The 18,561-nt window shown below is 37.4% G+C and overlaps 1 protein-coding gene across 1 annotated transcript; it reads left to right on the top strand.

The window, feature by feature from the left end:
• The first annotated feature begins 10,085 nt into the window (after positions 1-10,085).
• LOC121441324 (claudin-34-like) lies at positions 10,086-10,715 on the top strand. The gene has a single exon (XM_041642455.1). The coding sequence runs from the start codon at positions 10,086-10,088 to the stop codon at positions 10,713-10,715; it is 630 nt and encodes a 209-aa protein (XP_041498389.1).
• Positions 10,716-18,561: the final 7,846 nt, after the last annotated feature.

The following is an 18,561-nucleotide window of genomic DNA, read 5'->3' as shown; positions in this document are numbered from 1 at the left end:
CTTATATTAACCCATTATTCTTACCTATGTTAGCCACATGGCTCATTACCTTTCTCAGTGGGGTAGGTCACATGCTGTTCTTCAGTGATCTGGGCAGGACTGGTGGAGGTAGCTTCCTGCTTCCCAGAATACTCCCGTAGTCTTTGCTCCACCTCTACTTCCTGTCTGGTTTTCCTGCCTGTATTTCCTGCCTGGCCAGTCAGTGTTTATTTAAATTATGATTGACAGAATGCAGTCAATTCTCCTGCACCACCGGACAAGCAATAATTTAATCTCTGTTTTTTAAGAATGCCAGTTCTCTACACAAAAGGATAATTAGGCCATTAAACACAAGGTCAGCACCTTTGGAAGAATGTATCCAAGAACCAATTAATACAGAAACCCATGGACACGATGATACATGGATAAGAGAGGTAGTTTTCAGAGGTTTGAGGGAAAAATCAAAGTGTCAGCCTTACCTTTAAAATGGTTGACAGACTATCCTGTATGGGTTAAATAATGGCCTTTACCAATAGATAAACCACTGACTTTAGAACAGCTGATGCAGGAGCAACTAGATACTCACCATATTGAAGAATCAACTAGTCAGTCCTTGGAATTCTCCTGTATTTGTTGTTAAAAAGAAATCTGGAAAATGGAGAATGGTAACAGATTTCAGAGCTGTTTATAAGATGATTCAACCAATAGGTTCCCTAAAGTCTGGCATCTGTTTGCCTTATCTATTATAACTGTGGTAAAAAAAAAAGTCACTTCAAAAGGGATTGTATACAGGGTATTCCTATAAACAATCTTTTTTTTCTTAAAATAATCCTTTCAGAATGACCCTTCCTTCAGGACTAATGCAAAAGGTGTTACAAAAGCAGGCACTGAATTCATGGATGTAGGGCAATAAGGAATATTCAAGGTAATCCTTTGCCATTGGAAATCTATGTGAAGGGCTTCTCAAAGGCCCCTAAGCCAAATGTGACCCTTATTCCAAACCTAGTTCAGTTCCTTCATGCTATTATACAGGAAAATCCTTCCCAGAACAACTAAAGTACCTTTTGCCTATTGTAAGAAACCATACTGCTTCTGATAATAAAATGACTATAGAAGAGAGAACAAAGAAATTCAAGAGAAGCCATAAACTGAATATTTTGACAAACTTCTATAAATGAACAAAGATCAAAATTAAAAATATGAATAAATGACATTGTTATTGAAAGTCTGGTAGACACAGGTACAGATGAAACAATAACTTCCTCAGCTTCGTGGCATGCAAATTATCCTACCAGGATATAAATGTTCAGTTCTTAGGGATCAGAACTTTATCTCAGATAAAGTAGAGCACGGGATGTGTCAAATGTATAGGGCCATAAGAACAGGGAGGAATATTAAAACCAAATGTAGCTAACATAGCAATGAATTTGGGGGGATGTGATTTGTTATAGCAATGGAATACTCAGATGAACATTTCCCAAATCATAGAACCAAAACATAAATTAACAAACATGTTTCTGGGTACGATATTGGGTTTTATAAAAAGCAGTCACAGAAGATTCAGGTTGTACAAGAAGAGGGCACAAAGGCTGATGATATTTCAAAGACAGCAACAGCCTTACCTTTAAAATGGTTGACAGACAATCCTGTATGGGTTAACTAATGGCCTTTACCAATAGAAAAATCACAGACTTTAGAACAGCTGATGCAGGAGCAACTAGATACTCACTATATTGAAGAATCAACTAGTCAGTCCTTGGAATTCTCCTGTATTTGTTGTTAAAAAGAAATCGGGAAAATGAAGAATGGTAACAGATTTCAGAGCTGTTAATAAGATGATTCAACCAATAGGACCCTAAAGTCTAGCATCTGTTTGCCTTATCTATTGCCTGAAGAAATTATAGTACCTTTTACTAATGATGAAATTAACAAATTATGGGAAGAGAGTGAACCATAGCAAAGAGCTTGCAGTAAATTTTTGGGAGAGATTATCGAAAGCTATCCTAAAAGCAAGAGAAATGTTCGACTTATAGAGATTAATAATTGGACCCTTCCTTACATTGTATGGGACACACCAATAACCGGAGGCCCTATATTATATAGTGATGCAAGAAAATCAGGAAAGGCAGGTTACAAATAAGAAAATTAAAGTAAAGTGAAAGAAGATCCTTATGATCCTGTCCAAAAGTCAGAATTATATTCTATTCTCATGGTACTAAGGGATTTGAAAGGACTTCTCAACATAGTTACTGATTCACAATATGCAGAGAGAGGTATTTTGCATACTGAAACTGCTGAATTTATAACAGACTATACAGAATTGGCTTTATTATTTTTCATGTACAAGATATAATAAGGAATAAGCATCATCCCATATACCTAACACATACCCAATCCCATAAGGGTCTGCCAGGTCACCTAGCACCAGGCAATACAGAAATTGATTGAATGTAAAAGCGCTTGAAGGCCTCAGTATTTCGTAAAAATCATTATGTCAATAGCAAAGGTTTTAAAAAGTACTTTTCCATTACATGACCACAAGCCAAGGAGATTTTAAGGGAATATCCTACTTGTTCTTTTTACAAACAAGCAGCATTACCTGCAGGAAGCATCCAAAAAGGTACTCAAAGAAATCAAATCTGGCAGATGGATATGTTCCATTTTGTAGGATTTGGAAAACTTAAATATGTATACCACACCATTAATAGCTATTCTGGTTTTCGATGGGCAATGATTGAGTTTGAAAAAGGCTGATTTGGTCATCACACATTTGCTAGAAGTTATGACCATCATGGGTACACCTATACAAATGAAGACATAATGCTCCAACATATTTCTCTAAGAAAATGAAATTCCGTTTTGCTTATTATGATATAAAACATATTACATATCTACTACACAATGTTATAGGCCAGGCAGTTTCAGAAAGAAGAGGTCAAACTCTAAAGTATATGTCACATAAACAGAAAGGAATGATAAATACCCCCCCAAAATAGGTTTCATAATGCTTTATAAACTTTTAATTTTCTAAATACTAATGAGAAAGGACATTAGTATGAAAACAACCGCTGTGGAGAGACATTGAATTGTAGAAAAATCTGTGGAATTAAATCAGCCAATATACTTTAAAGATGTGGTGACCTCAGAATGGAAACCTGGACATATGTTATGTTTGGGAAAGGATTCCTCTTTTCCTTCCACATAAATTGATAAAGATTTGCTTTCAACAAGAGACACCTCTTAATTGCAAGAGATGATAATTCATCACGGTCTTTTAATCTGAAATAACATATAAAACTAACAAATGCTTTTTAATTTTTATCAGATATAACTTGCCAAATGAGAATCTCCCCCACAGTTAGGGTTTTTTAGTGAAGGATTTTATCCTGTCTTTTCAGAAGAATAAAGAAATCCAGCTAGGGAATCTGAAGATAACTATACAAATGAGATATCTGAAGAAAAAGAACAAATCATCCATAAAAAATTCCTCAAGAAAAAGAATAAATTGGTCTATTAGTATATCACATTTCCAGCAGGGAAAGACTTCCATAAAATCTTCCCAAATCTTTGTTTCTGCTGTCTCTACAGACATATAATGTAAATGGTCTTTTTGTAGTCCAAGTCTAACTAAAGATTTAAGATGGCTTTGGAATTGGAGTGTGGCTCTCTCCTCTAAACTCAAGCATGCTTATTAGAGTGAAATTCAATGTCTCTGTCTTATGTCAGAAGAGATATGCTATGGGACAGAAGAAAAACAAAAATTTAAGGACAATTTTATTGCTACTAGTCTCATAATCCTTTGGTTTTTATATTGATACTTTGTCAGCTTTTCTTAAGGTAAAAGATTTATAAGATTAATATATCTTAATATGTACTAATATATTAATATAGATGTCAATGCATTTTAAACTTTTAGTCATGATATTAACGGTCATACAGAGTACAAACTAATTCTAGAAAAAGTTTTATCTACCTTGTTGTATATGATTTCAGGTTTGAACCCCTTTCACTTTTCTACAGTGAACCATGAGCACACCTAACAGCAACATTTGAAGTCTCCATGGGGGTGATGGGGCCCCACAATGATGACTCCTCCAGGATTATGATAATACCACTAAGCTGAAAAGCATCACCTAAGGTCGAGATTGCACTAAAAACTTGTCAGAATAATTTTGAGGAGGATAGCTGAGATGATCCAGCCTAACAGACTACTCTAGCAAGGACTTGAGAAAAGCTCTGTACTTTCACATTAGGCATAGACTGAACAACAAATGCCCCATATTTTCTTTTCAGGATCCCCTAAAGATACCATCACCCGTAGACAGCATGAAGTAAATTTAAGAATATGATGCCCACATTCCCAAGAGGTGGGGTTTTTGGTCCTTCAATGAATTGTGAATAATTGTCCTTGTTTAGGGGGCTAGTAACAAGTTATTATGGGCAATGGTCAGGAAAAAAGCTAAACAAAGAAAATTAGATTAAAGGTTCTTGTTTTTGAAAAGAAATAAGGGGATATTGATATGATAGGATACAACAGTAGATTATTGAATCTACTCTCAAGAAAAAAGAGAGGATATAGCTATGGTAAGACAAACAAACGAGATTACTGAATCTACTTTTAAAAGCAGCTACTAGTTTTAAATATTTTACATTGGATTGAACTTTTGTATATTATATACAAATATTGTATATTGATATTAATTTTGTTAAAACATACTGTACATACATTTCTGCTGTTGTTCAAGGTATTGTACCAATATAACTTTTTTAGCAATGTAATTCAAATTTATAGTCCTCAAAAATTCTTATCACCAACTGGGATAATAAGGAAATGCAGGTTAATAATTAATCACCTAGTATAATCAAACTTGTAGTCACATTGGGTATGTTTTAAAGGTACAACAAAGATATATTTTAGATGGGTCATCTTCAAACACTTCAAAGATTTACAGAATATATCATTTAAGATGTTTTAATGACTTAGCTTCTTCATTGGTTTGACAATGAAACATATCTACTCCTGGCAACACCAATCTACTTCAGAGAAGGGTATTGAAGAAACTATATATGTAATTTACTTTCTCTGTGGTGAAAGTAAGCCACTGGGAAAGAAAATGTTCTTGCCTCTACTCTTGACGGTATGCTGTCCTAATTGAAGCATCATGACAGAAAAGAAAGAGACACCAAACTTAGTTGAGACAAGGAGAGAAAACCCTTCATGAAATCCTTATTCGCAAAAAGGTGTACCATTTATACTAGGTCTATAGGCCAAAAATCGAGATACCCCAACTTTGCAGTGGAACTTTGGGTGACTCTCTAGACGGCCAGACATTTCTGTCATTTCTCACATTTTTTGGAAGTAGCTTGCTTACACTTCCTGCTTACCCAGTTAATATTATTTCCTTTTTGAGTCTCTGAGGTAGTTGAAGACTAGAAAATTATAACTATAGTTTCCCTTGTTCATGTGACTCAGAAAAGAAATTCACTAAAGAAATGTAAAGTATTTAAGATTGAGAAATATCAAAAAGTAGTTTTGGATGGCAATGTAAATTGTAGTAGAGAGTAAATTAGGTACAAAAATTTGGACTCACCAAGATAGGATAGATGTGGACCATTTTCTCTGAATATGTCAAATGCAAATGAACTAGACATTGTTGATGTATTCGTTCCATGTATATATTGTATATAGTCATTTTACTTATTGTATGTAATTTTTCTTAAGTTATTCATAGCCATGTTTATTTTAAACAAAAGAGGGTAAATATAGTGGTATATTATTTGCATTTTGATAAATAAATCTTGCCTAAACCCACTAGGGGTCAGGCAATGGTGACATACACCTTTAATCCAAGGATTTGGGAGACAGAGACAAATAGTTCTCTGTGAGTTTAAGGCCACCCTGGCCTACACGATATCCAGGTGGTTGTAGCTCATACCTTTAATCCCAGCGCTACAGGGAATATAAAATGAGAGGAGAGACTTAGTTTGCTTAGTTTAGGGTCACCCAGCCAGGCTAGAGGTAAGATTTCTCTAGTGGGTTGAGTGCTTTGTTTTTCTGGTTTGCAGATTGAAGCCCAGTTTCTATAGCTGAGTTATTTTTTTTATTCGTGCTACAGCTTGTCTCTTAAAGGGACAGGGTACTGTCTGCCATGCACACAGACGTGACACAGGGCACCGTACATGATGCACTGTTCCAGGTTTCCCAGGCATATTACCAAGGTATGCCTGGATACTAACACTCTGTATCATGTTTAGTAGTGTTATACCTTGTTCCTGCAAAAGTTTCATATATTAAATCTTTGAACTGTACTTGTTGGTGCTATTTCAGAATATTCTGTAAATATAAGGAGATAGTATATATGTGGGGGAGGTAAAGTTCAAAAGGAATGCCTTTGAGGATTTTCTCTCATCCCCAGAACCTATTCTATCTTTTATTCCTTTCCACTATAAGATAAGTAGCCACAGCCACCTAATCCCATCACAGAGCTGTTCTGTTTTCTCATCCCTGAAAATCATAGTCAAAGTCTATTGTAGACAGAGGCTGCTTGTTCAATTCCTGATGGCCCAGACCTGAAATAATTACACAAAACTATATTGATTACAATATTCTTTGACCAATAGCTTAAGCTTATTTCTAGCTAGCTCTTACATCTTAAATTAACTCATTCATATTATTTTGTGTTTTACCACAAAGCTCGTGGTTTACCATGTAAGGTTCCTGGGCATCTGTCTTCTTCGGTGGCTACATGGTGTCTCCCCAACTCAGTCTATTCTCTCTATATGTCTTTTTCAGCCTGGCTATATTCTGTTAAGCCACTGGCTGAAAGAAACTTCTTTACTAACCAATGGAAAAAAAAAAAAACCATATTCATGGCATACAGAGGGGACTTCCACATCAGTCTATAGATTGAAATATCTGAAAATGTAAAATAAATGGAAGGATATACTCCCATTTAGTTTTCCTCTGTGATATAATGGTCATCGCTAGAAGATAATCTGTAGAGAAGATCTAAGTTATGGTGATTCAACAGCATCATGCTGTCAAAACAACAACATCAGCAAAGAAACCCAAAAACCAATACTGTGTGTAAGAGTTAATGTGCTTAATAGAAGCCATATTTGGATTTTTAACTTTGATCATTACTTGTACCTCTCTGACCCCTAGAGCTGTTAGTCTGTTCAACTAGTATGTTACTTGCAAAAGCCATGTTTGTGATCTGCAAATCTCTTGCATAGAGCATATCATTCTCTTTATCATTGTGTTCTGGGTAATTCTGCTTCTTCTCATCACCTTCACATGCACAGGGCTATCCCACTTCTATCTTAGGAAATTCTATAACTTCATTATGAACTCTCTGAGGGTAACCACATACAAGATTCTTTTGAATCATTTAGAGTTGCAAGGAGAAGATTGGGCCCATGGAAATACCACAGGTTTTTAAAACAATTAAAACAGGTTTTTTAATCAAATCTCTGATTGGAGCATTTAAAAAAAAAAAGCATCTGTATTCCATTACATCACCAAACACTGTAGAGCACAGGAAACCTGGATTCAGCTCATGAAGTAATTCAAGAATTACTATTCATTTCCTTCTAAGTTCTATTCTTATATCTTAGTATTCAGGTATAGGAAAAATCTAGAGGATCACAACTTGACATGCATTTTGGACTCCAGAATGATCATGAGAGCATTTAGGCCTATTCAATGAGGCCATTTCTCAGATCATAAGAAAAAAATCCTAAGCAAAAAAAATGTATCCTTGAAATACTCTTGGAAATAAGATATGCTTGTTCATCTTTCACAATCATGTCTAATAATAATAGTTCAGTAGCAGAGTGTTTTTCTAGTATCCATAATGACCCAGATTTAATATTCAGCAACACAGAAAATTGAATTTAGGATTATCAGGTCAAAAAGAATGATGGTTATTAATAAGGCCCTTTACAGAAAGGCTCTGGTAATAATAACAAATTCCAGCTTCAAAAATCCCTCGCCTTATGTCACTGTCCAAAGTATTACTAAGAAAGACTCCTAGGCACCGCCCAAATATTTTCTAGAGATTGATTTGAATGACTTCTCTACCTCACTCTCTCCATTCACCTTCAACTACATTTGCCATTTGCCTGCACCCAAACTAGACAGATAATTTGAGCCTTAATTTCAGAGCAGGTCTCAGGCACAACTTGGCATCCACTCTCCTCATTTCTAACACTCTGTGCCCTCCATTTGATTGTTAGGGAGCCTGTGAAAAATGCTCTTCCAATTATAGGAGTATAAATTCATGGTAGAACATTTCATTAGCATGCAGTTGTCCTGGGAATCTACCTGTAACACACACACACACACACACACACACACAGAGAGAGAGAGAGAGAGAGAGAGAGAGAGAGAGACAGACACACAAACACACACATTGCAAATGTTATCATCATTAGAAAAATTCTTACACAAGTTATGAATAGTGGTCAAGCACATAACTTCAGCACTCAGAGTCTGAGGAAGGCTTGTTTCATGTCTGAATCCAATGTGGACTACATATGAAGTTAGAAAATATTTGGTTTCCATTGTAAGAGCCTGTCTACTATAAACAAAAAAACTAAACCAAAAAAATCAATGGCAGAAATAATGAGATAGACTTCTAAGCTTAAAACAAAGTTAGAGCAATCTGATTCCAAGGACTCAAATTTATCATATTTAATGTCTACCTGGCATATTTGAAGACAGAAGAAAATGCAACCATGAATGAATAGATACAACTTATGCTGCATGTCTTAATCTTTTCCTCTTTCTGGCATAAAATATTATAAAAAAAACTTACTGGAGAAAAGGGTTATTTGGCTCACTTTTCCAGGTCAAGACACATTAATCAGAAGAGGTCAGGGTGGCAAGATCCTGAAGCAGCTAAGCACAAGATAGCCATCATCCAGAAGAGGGAGCAATGAAGGAATACATTCCTTTTAGCATTTATATGCATTTCTACACTCACATTCAGCTCATAATCCCCTTCCTAGGAAATGGTGCTACCCACACTGGGTAGGTCTTCCTTCTACAGTTAACATTATCAAAATAATCCCTCACAGGCATGCCTAAAGACAAACCAAATCTAGACTCTGTGAGACTGCCTTTTCTGATCATTCTTATATTGTTTCAAGTAGACAATTACAACTAAACATAAATCTATAAAAATAATTTCTCTGTATTTTACAATTTCCTAGGGGTTAGCACCAGCTGTGTTCACAAATTTTCTTAGAATTTGACATATTTTAAATATTAGAATGAAATGGGTTGCTGTAAGATAACATATATAATATGTTTCATATTGCATATTCCAGAGTAAGTTAATTTTCTATTACCTTATGGGTTTCCATTTACTTAATCTCTTTCAGCATTGGTGTGCTGGTGTATTGTACTCAGCAAGTGAGAAGCATGTCATAAAGAAACTGAAAACTTCTAGATTTGCTACTGGGTATGTAAAATTCATGCAACTTCTGGGAAATACTTTTATAAATTCCACAATGAAAACTTCATGACCTTCACACTATTTCTCCTCAAAGTTGATGCCTCAGTATCTACACAAGAGAAATGGCAACACAATGTATGCACTCAAAGTTTCATATTCCATGCTCATTCATATGGTGATGTTCATAACAGGTAAAGCTTTGAGATAATCCAAAGATCCAAGAACAATGAATAATGAGGCAATGTTTCACACATCACTAGGAAAAACTTCTCACACTTGCTAATCACGGGTGTCCCTTGAAGATGTCATGCAACAGATCAGATGTAGGGTCTCATGCATCTCATACTAGCCCTTGGATAGGAGAGGCAATGGGATTTCCAGAAGTTTGTGGCAAATGCAGAATTATACAGTGTAGAGGGTGTGTTTATTAGATTATCTACCTGCCTGAACAGATTGACACAGGGGGCTTCCCAGGCTTTTCTCATGCCACATCCAAGTCAGCAGATTCCATGCAAGGCTCACTCTCTCATATATAATACTTTCCCCTTAGTACTTTAAACCTGAGTATCCTGTCCTTGTCCTGAGTAACTATCTTCATATTGTCCTGTATACCTTTGCAGATCTCAAGTATTCACTGTCAGCATCATGTTGAATACACACAATCGCCAAATGGGAGGTTTTGTTTTGACCACAGTGGCCTGTCTACTTTGCTGCATGTCTTTGAGCCTTCCTCAGTGGCGAGTGTGGTACTATGAAGACCCTATGATTTCCAAGCCTATAAGGGCTTTTGTGGGCATGTGGAAAGCCTGTGTTTTCCACAAAGGCAACAACTCCAGCAAAATGAAAATATGTCACCAATACAACTACAGTGACTCCTTCATTCCACTGTATATTCAAATAAACCAGCATCTGCTGCTGGTGGCTGGCTTTTTTGGGCTGTTTGGGAAAATCACTACCATTATTGCTCTTTGGATTCTGTGTGTGGAAAGAGTGTGGAGGAATGTCACTTGCAAACTATTCAGACTTTCAGGAATTCTGAAGATCATTGCTAGCAGCTTACTTTTCCTGGCTGTTTTGATCAATTACATATCCATCATGTATAAATGGGGGGTTGCCTTTCCACCATCATTTAATATGCCTTCTGACCCAGACACTCAGAAGGTTGGTAGTGCCATGGTTTTGGCAATTGTAGCTGCAATTTTCTTTCTAATAAGTGGCAAAATTTGCCTTCCTTCAAATTCAGCCATGCTCAAGACACCCCATTCTAAAATTTAAAAGTAAATTTTGATATTACACCACCTTGAAAATCCAGCAAAGACAGAAAACATTTGCCATTGTGTCTACATAAATTTTGAAAGAGCCCAAAGTTACACCAAATGTGGCCTGTGACAAAAAATGGTCAAGTTGACTGACTCTTTTTTGTCTTGTTTTCTGTTTTCTTAATTCATTATTCGGAGTATGTGTTCTCATTAAAAAAATCTTATTTGAATTTCCATATAAGATCTGTGTTTTATTTGTTGTCATAAAAAGTAAATAAAAAGCTTCCATATTGAAATGAGTGTCAAAGTACATTAATCTCCCATATTTCTCATTCAACCCAAGGATAAAAACAACCCAAACTGTTTTTACCCCAGCCCTCTCAACCATCCATGTTTGTCTACTCTAAGTCCCTTCCTAGGGAAATTCATCCCTCCTCCCTGGTCCACTACCCTGTGGCTAACCTCTGGTTCCACAGATTGTAGCCTTCTTTTTTTTTGTTTCTTCTTTTTTTTTTATTAAGAAAAGAAGAAAAAAAACATAAACAAAAAAACAAGTTTCCACCTCCTCCCAGCCTCCCATTTCCCTCCCCCTCCTCCCACCCTTCTCCCCCTCCTCCCACCCTTCTTCCCCTCCTCCCACCCTTCTCCCCCTCCCCCCACTCCTCTCCCCCTCCCTCTCCAGTCCACAGAGCAGTCCGGGTTCCCTGCCCTGTGGTAAGTCCTAGGTCCTCCGCCCTCCGTCCATATCTAGGAAGGTGAACATCCAAACTGGCTAGGCTTCCACAAAGCCAGCACATTAAGTAGGATCAAAACCCCGTGCCATTGTCCTTGGCGTCTCATCAGCCCTCATTGTTCGCCATGTTCAGAGAGTCCGGTTTTATCCCATGCTTTTTTTATTTTATTTTATTTTTTTTACTTTGCAAGCTCATACCTCTGTCTGATTTATTACTTTTATATTCTTTTTTTTCTTTTCTTTTTTTATTGAGAAAAGGAGAAAAAAAAACAAGTTTCCACCTCCTCCCAGCCTCCCATTTCCCTCCCCCTCCTCCCCCCCTACGTCCCCTCATCCCACCCTTCTCCCCCTCCCCCCACTCCTTTCCCCCTCCCTCTCCAGTCCAAAGAGCAGTCAGGGTTTTCTGCCCTGTGGTAAGACCTAGGACCTCCCACCTCCGTCCATATCTAGGAAGGTGAACATCCAAACTGGCTGGGCTCCCACAAAGCCATCACATTACATAGGATCAAACCCCCGTGCCATTGTCCTTTGCGTCTCATCAGCCCTCATTGTTTGCCATGTTCAGAGAGTCCAGTTTTATCCCATGCTTTTTCAGTCCCAGTCCAGCCGGTCTTGGTGAGCTCTCAATAGATCAGCACCACTGTCTCAGTGGGTGGGTGCATCCCTCGTGGTCCCGACTTCTTTGCTCATGTTCTCCCTCCTTCTGCTCCTCATTGGGACTTTGGGAGCTCAGTCCAGTGCTCCAGTGTGGGTCTCTGTCTCTATCTCCATCCATCACCAGATGAAGGTTCTATGATGATATGCAAGATATTCGTCAGTATTGCTCAAGGATAGGGTCATTTCAGGTTCCCTATTCTCAACTGCCCAAGGAACTAACTGGGGACCCCTCTGTTAAAAGTCTTGGAGAGATTAGGGATACAAGGGTCATACCTAAATATAATAAAAGCTATATACAGCAAGCCGACAGCTAACATCAAATTAAACGGAGAGAAACTCAAAGCCATCCCGCTTAACTCAGGAACACGACAAGGATGTCCACTCTCCCCATACCTCTTCAATATAGTACTTGAAGTTCTAGCAATAGCAATAAGACAACATAATGGGATCAAGGGGATTCGAATTGGAAAGGAAGAAGTTAAACTTTCGTAATTCGCAGATGATATGATAGTGTACATAAGCGACCCCCAAAACTCCACCAAAGAACCTTTACAGCTGATAAACACCTTTAGTAATGTGGCAGGATACAAGATCAACTCCAAAAAATCAGTCGCCCTCTTATACACAAAGGATAGGGAAGCAGAGAGGGAAATCAGAGAAGCTTCACCATTCACGATATCCACAAACAGCATTAAATATCTTGGGGTAAATCTAACGAAGGAAGTGAAAGATCTATTTGACAAGAACTTTAAGGCATTGAAGAAAGAAATTGAAGAGGATACCAAAAAATGGATGGATCTACCTTGCTCTTGGATTGGGAGGATCAACATAGTAAAAATGGCAATTCTACCTAAGGCAATTTATATATTCAATGCAATCCCCATCAAGATCCCATCAAAATTCTTCACAGATCTGGAGAGGACAATAATCAACTTTATATGGAAAAATAAAAAATCCCATGTTTTTTCGGTCACAGTCCAGCTGGCCTTGGTGAGCTCCCGGTAGATCAGCTCCACTGTCTCAGTGGGTGGGTGCACGCCTCGTGGTCCTGACTTCTTTGCTCATGTTCTCCCTCCTTCTGCTCCTCATTGGGACCTTGGGAGTTCAGTCCAGTGCTCATGTGTGGGTCTCTGTCTCTATCTCTATCCATCACCAGATGAAGGTTCTATGATGATATGCAAGATATTCGTCAGTATTGCTCTAGGATCGGGTCATTTCAGGTTCCCAATCCTCAGCTGCCCAAGGAACTAACTGGGAACCTCAATGCAATCCCCATCAAGATCCCATCAAAATTCCTCACAGATCTGGAGAGGATAATAATCAACTTTATATGGAAAAACAAAAAACCCAGGATAGCCAAAACAATCCTATACAATAAAGGATCTTCTGGAGGCATTACCATTCCTGACTTCAAACTCTATTACAGAGCTACAGTAATGAAAACAGTGTGGTACTGGCATAAAAACAGAGAAGTCGACCAATGGAATCGTATAGAAGACCCGGATTTTATCCCACAAACCTATGAACACCTCATTTTTGATAAAGGAGCTAAAAGTATACAATGGAAGAAAGAAAGCATCTTCAACAAATGGTGCTCGCACAACTGGATGTCATCCTGTAGAAGAATGAAAATAGACCCTTATCTATCACCGTGAACAAAACTCAAGTCCAAATGGATTAAGGACCTCAATATCAGCCCGAACACACTGAACCTGATAGAAGAGAAAGTGGGAAGTACCCTACAGGAGATGGGCACAGGAGATTGCTTCCTATGTATAACCCCAGAAGCACAGACATTAAGGGCAACATTGAATAAATGGGACCTACTTAAACTGAGAAGCTTCTGTAAAGCAAAGGACATAGTCACTAGGACACAAAGGCAACCTACTGACTGGGAGAAGATCTTCACCAACCCCACAACAGACAAAGGTCTGATCTCCAAAATATGTAAAGAACTCAAGAAACTAGACTTTAAAATGCTAATTAACCCAATTAAAAAATGGGCACTGAACTGAACAGAGAATTCTCAGCAGAGGAAGTTCAAATGGCCAAAAGACACTTAAAGTCATGCTCAACTTCCTTAGCAATCAGGGAAATGCAAATCAAAACAACTTTGAGATATCATCTTACACCTGTCAGAATGGCTAAAGTCAAAAACACCAAGGATAACCTTTGCTGGAGAGGCTGTGGAGGAACGGGTACCCTCATCCATTGCTAGTGGGAATGCAATCTTGTGCAACCACTATGGAAGTCAGTGTTTCGGTTTCTCAGGAAATTCGGGATCTACTTACCCCTGGACCCAGCAATACCACTCCTGGGAATATACCCAAGGGATGCTCTATCATATGACAAAAGAATTTGTTCAACTATGTTCATAGCAGTATTATTTGTAATAGCCAGAACCTGGAAACAACCTAGATGCCCTTCAATGGAACAATGGATGAAGAAAGTATGGAATATATACACGCTAGAGTACTACGCTGTGGTAAAAAACAATGACTTCTCGAATTTTGCATGCAAATGGATGGAAATAGAAAACACTATCCTGAGTGAGGTGTCACAGACCCAAAAAGATGAACATGGGATGTACTCGCTCATAATTGGTTTCTAGCCATAAATAAGGGCCACGGAGTCTACAATAGGTGAACCTAAAGAAGCTAAGTAAGAAGGAGATTGTAGCCTTCTAAATGAAGACCTAACAACCAAATAAGCAATGTTTGTTTTTCTGTTTCCTCGTGTTGATTATTTTTTTAGTTCCATCCTTTTACCAAAAAAAAATCATAATTTCATCCTTTAACAGCTGAGTAATGTTTCATTGTATCAGTTTTCCACATCTTTTCCCATTCATCTGTTGACAGATATCTAGGTTACTTCCAATCAATGAACAGAGGAACAAGGAACATGGCTGAGCAATGTTTACTTTAGTTGTGATTCAGAAGGATGGAACAACTTTTTGTCCTCTTCTGCTGTTTTCTTTGGGATACTGACCCAAGCCTACATATGCTTTTAGCGCCCTATTTCTGTGGGCTTCCTTATCCTGTAAAGGTCCCCTCTTCACTGTCAGTGCTGACTGTCCTTTAACTGAGGTAATCTTACCTCAAACTTTGTATTTTATTTTATTTTATTCCCTTCTCTTCTACACTCTCCTCCTCTGGGCAGCTGCCAGATTTATACCTTGCCATAACAATATGATTATACTGTTTTGAACTATAGTTATTTGACTTTGAGCTTACATTTTACTCTGTCCTTTATGTATTTTATTGAGTCTATAAACCACAAGAGGGAATTTCCATGGTCATGTGTGTTAACCCAACTAGGATACTCCCTGATTCCCCACAATATTTTTTTCATATCTTTTATTTCTGTGAAGAGATGAGGAAATGACCTGCCCTGGCATGTTGGAACTTCTCCTAAGCTTTTTTTTTTTTTGCAGAAGTTGCCCAAAGGGTCACACAAACTAAGATTGTAACTTCTTCAATAACTATCAATGTTTTACAAGGCATGTACTGATTTTATTACTCTCAAGTCCAAACTTAATGTTCAAAAAATAGATGTAGAAGATTCCATTGGACAGACGATTTTATGAGATCAAAGAATTCTAATAGATTTTGATTTGAACATCAGAAATATATTCTGTTTCTTCCATGCCTATAGTTTCTCTTCTAATGATTGTTACCATGATGTCTATGTCACGTCTGCATCTGCTTACAGGGTAGTAAATGTCCTTTCCCTCTTACAACTGGTTTTTATACAGATGGAACAGCCAATGTATTTTTGGTCCTTCAATAAGGGCCACTAAATGGGTAACCTATGGATCCCATCAACTACCCCACTCAACAGTGAAATGCCAGATTCAGTAATTGTCCCAAATCCCTAAGTGACAGTTGTGGTTGCCTCCTCAGAAGGCGTGAATGTTGAGGATATGAGATAGAAATGAGACAGATAGCTCAGGGAACTAGAGGATATATCGGCAGTTCCAGAAATGTTCCCAGTTCTGAGGACTGGAATTGCCATAAGGGAATTTGAGTTTCCTATTATCTCCTAAATCAGCATCACAATCTCAAGGCTTTACGTGAGGGTAGGGTCTAGAAAACCAGTCCAGAAATTGATCTCTTCTACTTAACAGCATTAGAACTGGATCACTAGATTTTTCAGGGTGCAACTTACAGATATCTATTCCATAGTTTTACTCCAAGTCTTACATAATTTTATAATTATTTCTTTAGATTGTAGTGTCTCGTAGGAAAGAATGAACTCTACTTCTAGATCAGTGGTTCTTAACCTTCCTAATGCTGTGACCCTTTGTAAAGTTCCTCACGTTGTGGTGACCCCAAATATAAAATTACTTGTGTTGTTACTTCATAAATGTAATTTTGTTACCCTTGTGAATTATGATATAAATCACTGGTATGTGAACCCTGTGAAAGGGTCTTTTGACCTCCCAAGTGTCAGGACCCACAAGTTTAGAACTACTACACTAGGTGAATGCAAGCTTTTCCTCTGTCATAACCATTACCTCAGGTATTCAGGTCATTGGAAACAACTTAGATGCTCCTCAACAGAGGAATGGATAAAGAAAATATGGTACATTATCACAATGGAATATTATTCATCTGTTAACAAAAATGAAACCATAAAATTTATAAGAAAATAATGAAATTAAAATATAATCTTCCTGAGTGAGGTAATATAGACCCAGAAAGACAAATATGGTATGTATTCACTTATATATAAATATTAGCTGTTAAACCCTTGATAACCAAGGAATCTATAGAACCACAAAGGTTAGGTATAGAGAAAGGACTAGGATGAAAAGATGGATTTTCCTAAGAAGACAAAATTGAATACAGTTATGAATTGACGAGGAAGGGGAGATTGGAATGGGAATATCAAGTTGGGAGGGGAGGAAGAGGTTTCAAGGGAAAGAATATGAGGAGAGACAGCTGAAATTAAGGAGCATTTAAGTGTTAGTATGGAATGTTGGAAGAGGCCACTAGTTCTTCCTGGCCACCCAGCTAAATTAGACCCAAAATAATCACACAAAAGCTGTATTAATTAAATCATTGCATCACCCACTTACTCTAGCTTCTTCTTGGCTCACTCTTTTTTTCTTTTTTCTTTTATTGAGAAAAGGAAAAACAAGTTTCTGCCTCCTCCCAGCCTCCCATTTCCCTCCCCCTATTGCCACACTCTTACATATTAAGTTAATCCTTTTCTATTAATCTGTATATCACCATGTGACTGTGGCTTCCCAGGTAAAGTTCCTAACATATGTCTCTGGTGGCTCCATGACTTCTCTCTGACTCTGCCCTTCTTCCCTTTAGCATTAACCAATAAAGGCAACACATACACAGTAGGACACATGCACACCATTTACCCTTTTCTGTTTAAACAAAAAGGAAGGCTTTAACTTTAACGTAGTAAAATTACATATCACAAAACCCTTATCTAGCAAGAATAACAGTTACAATATTTATATCTATTTTATATGTTATCATAACTAAGGAACTATAACTATAAATTCTTCAACTCCATCAAAGACTCAAGAAGGATGTGATATTACCTAAGTAAACAGGAAGTACATTTTAAGAAGCTTCCAAAACTCTAGAATTGACAGAGACATCTCATCGCCTGGACAGTCACCCTAAGTTCTTCTGTACCGTTGGGGCATCAATCTTCAGCCTACAGGCCCATAGTATCAGCAGACCTTTTCAGGAAGTAGGAAATTTCAAAGACAGTTCCAGAAATATTGGCAGTTTGTCAGTCACTTTATTTACTATCTTGCATAATGTCTAGTAGAGTCTTTTATGAAGCAGGAACATTGAGGAACCATTTAACCTGTAGGCAAGTTCAGAAGTCATTTTCTTGTGGTGTCTGCATATCCAGTTGAGCAGTACAGGCAAGAGCAGTTTCTTCACCAAATGGCTAGCAAATTCCATAAGAGCCTCTTCGATGCCCATCATCCTCTTGAAGTAATTGGGGCTGCCAGGAGCAGATGTGTCTCACTGTCATAAAAAGTTTTAAGTTCTTCAACATTATAAATGCCATATTCTGAAGGTCTCTGAAAGATTTGAAGAATACCTATCTAACCGAAAAAAAAATCTCCGTAATCTATAAAATCTAATTAACATGACTACAAGCTTGACTATTATAGATGATTATCTATTAACCTGTTTTTCTTAATTATACATTACATTTTTAAATGATCTGTACAAATACAATATTGTAATCAAGATCAGAAATACATATATATGGTATAACAAAATTGACCTTAAATATTTATTAAAAAACCAGGATCCATACTAAAGCAAATTATTCATCTCTATAGCATACACTCCTTTAAATGTAAACAAACATTTATATACAATATTTGGTAATATGGGTGTAGTTCTGTCTAAATTTCTTCCTGCTGTTTATTGGGTTAAGTAATTTTTTGAAGGGTGTTCAAGATGACCTTTCAGGAGGTCTTGGT

Source organism: Microtus oregoni, unplaced genomic scaffold (genome assembly GCF_018167655.1).
Source record: "Microtus oregoni isolate MIOR12 unplaced genomic scaffold, Mior012 000074F_ref0000038, whole genome shotgun sequence".
NCBI lineage: Eukaryota > Metazoa > Chordata > Mammalia > Rodentia > Cricetidae > Microtus > Microtus oregoni.
This window is presented reverse-complemented; position numbering and strand designations above follow the sequence as displayed.